Source organism: Merops nubicus, unplaced genomic scaffold, assembly GCF_000691845.1.
Source record: "Merops nubicus isolate BGI_N331 unplaced genomic scaffold, ASM69184v1 scaffold6446, whole genome shotgun sequence".
NCBI lineage: Eukaryota > Metazoa > Chordata > Aves > Coraciiformes > Meropidae > Merops > Merops nubicus.
In genome coordinates this window covers 65,781-69,292 of record NW_008612850.1, presented here as the reverse complement: position 1 = coordinate 69,292, position 3,512 = coordinate 65,781, and the positions used below count along the sequence as shown (strand labels likewise).

The 3,512-nt window shown below is 37.1% G+C and overlaps 1 protein-coding gene across 1 annotated transcript in view; it reads right to left on the bottom strand.

Moving 5' to 3' along the window:
• Window positions 1-46: 46 nt before the first annotated feature.
• The window catches only part of MGAT5 (mannosyl (alpha-1,6-)-glycoprotein beta-1,6-N-acetyl-glucosaminyltransferase), a gene marked incomplete at its 3' end in the record, with an annotated part of 38,754 nt that continues 35,288 nt past the window's right edge, over window positions 47-3,512 (bottom strand). Inside the window, exon 9 of the mRNA XM_008941678.1 lies at window positions 47-180. Within this exon, the coding sequence (XP_008939926.1) occupies window positions 47-180 (134 nt within the window). The remainder of the gene's footprint in view (window positions 181-3,512) is intronic.

Genomic DNA, 3,512 nt, shown 5'->3' with positions numbered 1-3,512 from the left:
ATGATTCTATGATTCTATGATTATTCATAAACACAGAGATACTTACGGAACATTGTGTAAAACTGCTGTGGATTAAGGTTCCACTTTCCCCATGGTGTCTTGTGGCCTTTAGACTGGGCATAATGGGCGTGGTTAAACTCTGGTTCAGTTCCAAAGGAATCCAGAACTCTTAGCATACACCTAAAATAAAAAAAAAAAAAAAAAAAACAACTTTACTGTAGGTACGCATGCATGTGTGTATCAGTATGTGTGTAAAAATAAGCACACACATAGTTTTGATAATTCAGGAGGTGAGTCGTGTTTCTGTTTGCAACTGTGGATGATTTATAAACAAGGTACACTTGAATTTCAAACATTTCTGTTTGTATTACATTCACAAAGACGTTATGATCAGCAAATTCAAAGCTATATCAGACATTCAAACAGCAGCCCTAGAGCTTATTTTGTGTTTCTTTGCTCTTACAGAATGAAGGTATTCTTAAATATGCAAGTAGATCTGGGAATGCTGCTGTGGTCAGTGACATTCCTGGGGCTCTGAAGTAGAATTTAGGCAGAAGAAGAAAGGATTCTTAATCTATTTTCTAATATTCTTACCCATTACCACAAAATAAAATGCAAAAGCCAAGGGCCACATGCCAAGAAGATCAGAGAAGAACAGTACTTTGCCTTTAGAGAACTGTATTTAGTCTCCAGGTTCTGACTTTTGGATCTATTAGACCTACTGAAGAAGCACTGAAGACAGTTTAATTTGCTAAATACTTGCAGTTGGAAGGACCATTTTGTTTATGAAACATTCTATCACATAATTTTGAAGAAACAATATAAATGTCTGCATCAACGAGTCTACAACTGAGAGAAACCTTGTCATTGCATTACAAAGGGTCTGGGATGAAAGAATCACACTCAGTCATTTATTTAAACTCCTATTAATTCCTTGGGGGAAAAAAAAAAAAAACAACAAAAAAACCCCCACTTCACTTGTAGGTTGTACCTTTCAATTAAGGAGCTCATAGTACATGAAAGGCAGCAAAAATCTCAGTATGAAGAAAGTGACTCACATTTTAGCATATAGATTTTAGAATTTATGTTTCCAAAATGCAGCCTGCCAAACCTTTGATATGGTTTGGACAAGAACTCTATGGCCATCATACTGACCACTGGCTCCACTGCAAATTCACTGTGGAGTATATGGCTCCAAAGCCGCTGACCCTACCACTCTTCCACCCTCCACAAACAACATTTTCAGAGAAGACTTATCTAGGATGTGTTCTTACATCACGAGGCATTATGCTATAAAGCCACGACTTCTAATCACTGCACACTGTATCACGGGGCTGGTACGGGCTAAAGCAGAGACAATCTCACGAGGGGCAGAGAGGGGAGGTAGCTGCAGGAGTGACTGTTCATCATGGGTCCCAGTCTTCAACACTTCCCGTGCTCCAAGCCCATATACATTCTGTTCAGTAAAATACCAGGATTTTGGCTTTGAATGGTGAAAGAACTTAGCCCTCAAAAGGTGAAAGAACTTAGCTCCAATCACTTTTCAGCTTTAAAAGATTGAAAAATTTAGTTCCAAAAATATATTTAAATATTTCCGCTATGTTGCTGCCTTCTGTAAAGTACCCATTAAACTGAGAAACAGAAGAAAAAAAGAGCAACTTTTAAACTCTCATATGAAATGTCGCCTTTGCATTTGCAATTACAAATAGGGCAAATTTAGTGTTTTTTTTTAATCTTCACAGAGATATTTCAAGCAAAAAGAAAGTCAAAATACACAACGCATTATGATTCACCAAACAACAAAGCTGACAGATCAGTTTCTGTGCAGTGTTTTATGTCAACTGTTCTCAATAAAAATATTTTACAACAGTGGCAATTATCTCTCCATCATAGAAAATACTCCAGTAGGACCAAAACAACTTCTGCACTGATGAATCATTCAGTAATAAAAGCCCTCTTATTTCTTGGCAGGCCTTAAAACAAAATTTGTATCAGATATATAGCTTTTGGCCAGGTACTTGAGTACATGGGAGTGAAAATGGGTGAAAGCTATTGAAAAACTGCAACATTACTGGATTCTGTCAAATTCTATACGTAAGAAGCACTATATAATCACATGTGATTGTCTCAGAGTGCTTTGTTTCCTCTCTTTTTCCTCCTTTTAGATGTAAGGTATGTAGCACTAATTGCTCATAGGGATATATGTACCTATGTCAAATACACACAGGGTCTTTGAAGCAGGGCAGGAAATGTGACACAACAGAAACTAAGCTAAACTATAAAGAAGGGAAAACAACAAAAAAGTACAATCTGGGCATAAAGTAAGGCAGAAAAGAGAAAGGTCACAGCAGAAAGTGCAAGTGTGTGAAGGAATTATATGAGAGCTCAAAGGTTCAAATGGCAAACCTAATCCCTGAAATGCATCAGAAAAGAACTGGTCAAGATATAAAATCTGGAAATGAATGTAACTAACACCAGTCATGCTGAACTGTTATTTTAAGATATGTGGGAACAACTCAGTTGCCTGCCCCAAGAGCTATATTCTCCATTTGTTTCACTCAGTGGTTTAAATTTCATTCAGTTAAACGGTTTTAAAGTGGAAGTTTGATTTTGCGTACAATGTTTTAGCATTTCTAAAGTGAAAGAATTAGTTCTGAAAATGGCAAAACTGCATGTCTTTTAAAATCAGGGATATAGTTTAAATAAAAATGTTGATTTAGTGCAATTTTAACTTCACTTCCCCACTCTGTTTCTCCTTCCTTCCTAAAACGTCACCTAGCTTTAGCAGGGAAGGTGCAGCGAATTACAGTATGCCTTGGAATTGGTGTCAGACTCATAAGCTTATTCACTGAATAATTAAAAAGAGGATTGGTGGGTAGCAAACTGCTTATAGAAACCTCCACATTAAACTATTCTTTGTTTTAGCACATTAGAAGTGACAATTTAAGAATGATTAAAAAAGAATAGACTAAAGTATCTGTGAACTACCACCAATTCTAAAGTGAGCGGTTTACCATAATATTGGGCATAAGTACAACCTTAACTGGGTTGTCTGTAAAAGTATTTATACACATTTAATTATATCCTTCTCCCAACTGAGGTTATAATTCTTCTCTACTTACATATTCTTATCTCCATTTAAACAAGCAATGTTGCCAGCAACTAGTGCTGATGGCAGCATAAACTGTTAAATAAAAGGTCTATATATATATGCCATTGTCTGCAGACATCTTCCTGGGAACAAGCTGGTCAAAACCCAACCAGATCTGGTTTGGAAGCTCTGCAGGTGCACCGAGCTCAGGCACAGCAATGCACCAGCACAGGTACACAGATTCCAGACTGGTTTGGCTTATGTCCACCCAGCTCAGATCATGAGCATCTCCTATGTGCCTATGGAAATCCTTGCAGACACACACATCAATTTTCAGGGCACTCAATACTTGCATTTAAAATGTAAAAAACTTAGTCAGAAAATAACCCTCCTATAACAGGTGTATTCTAGAGAACATGCA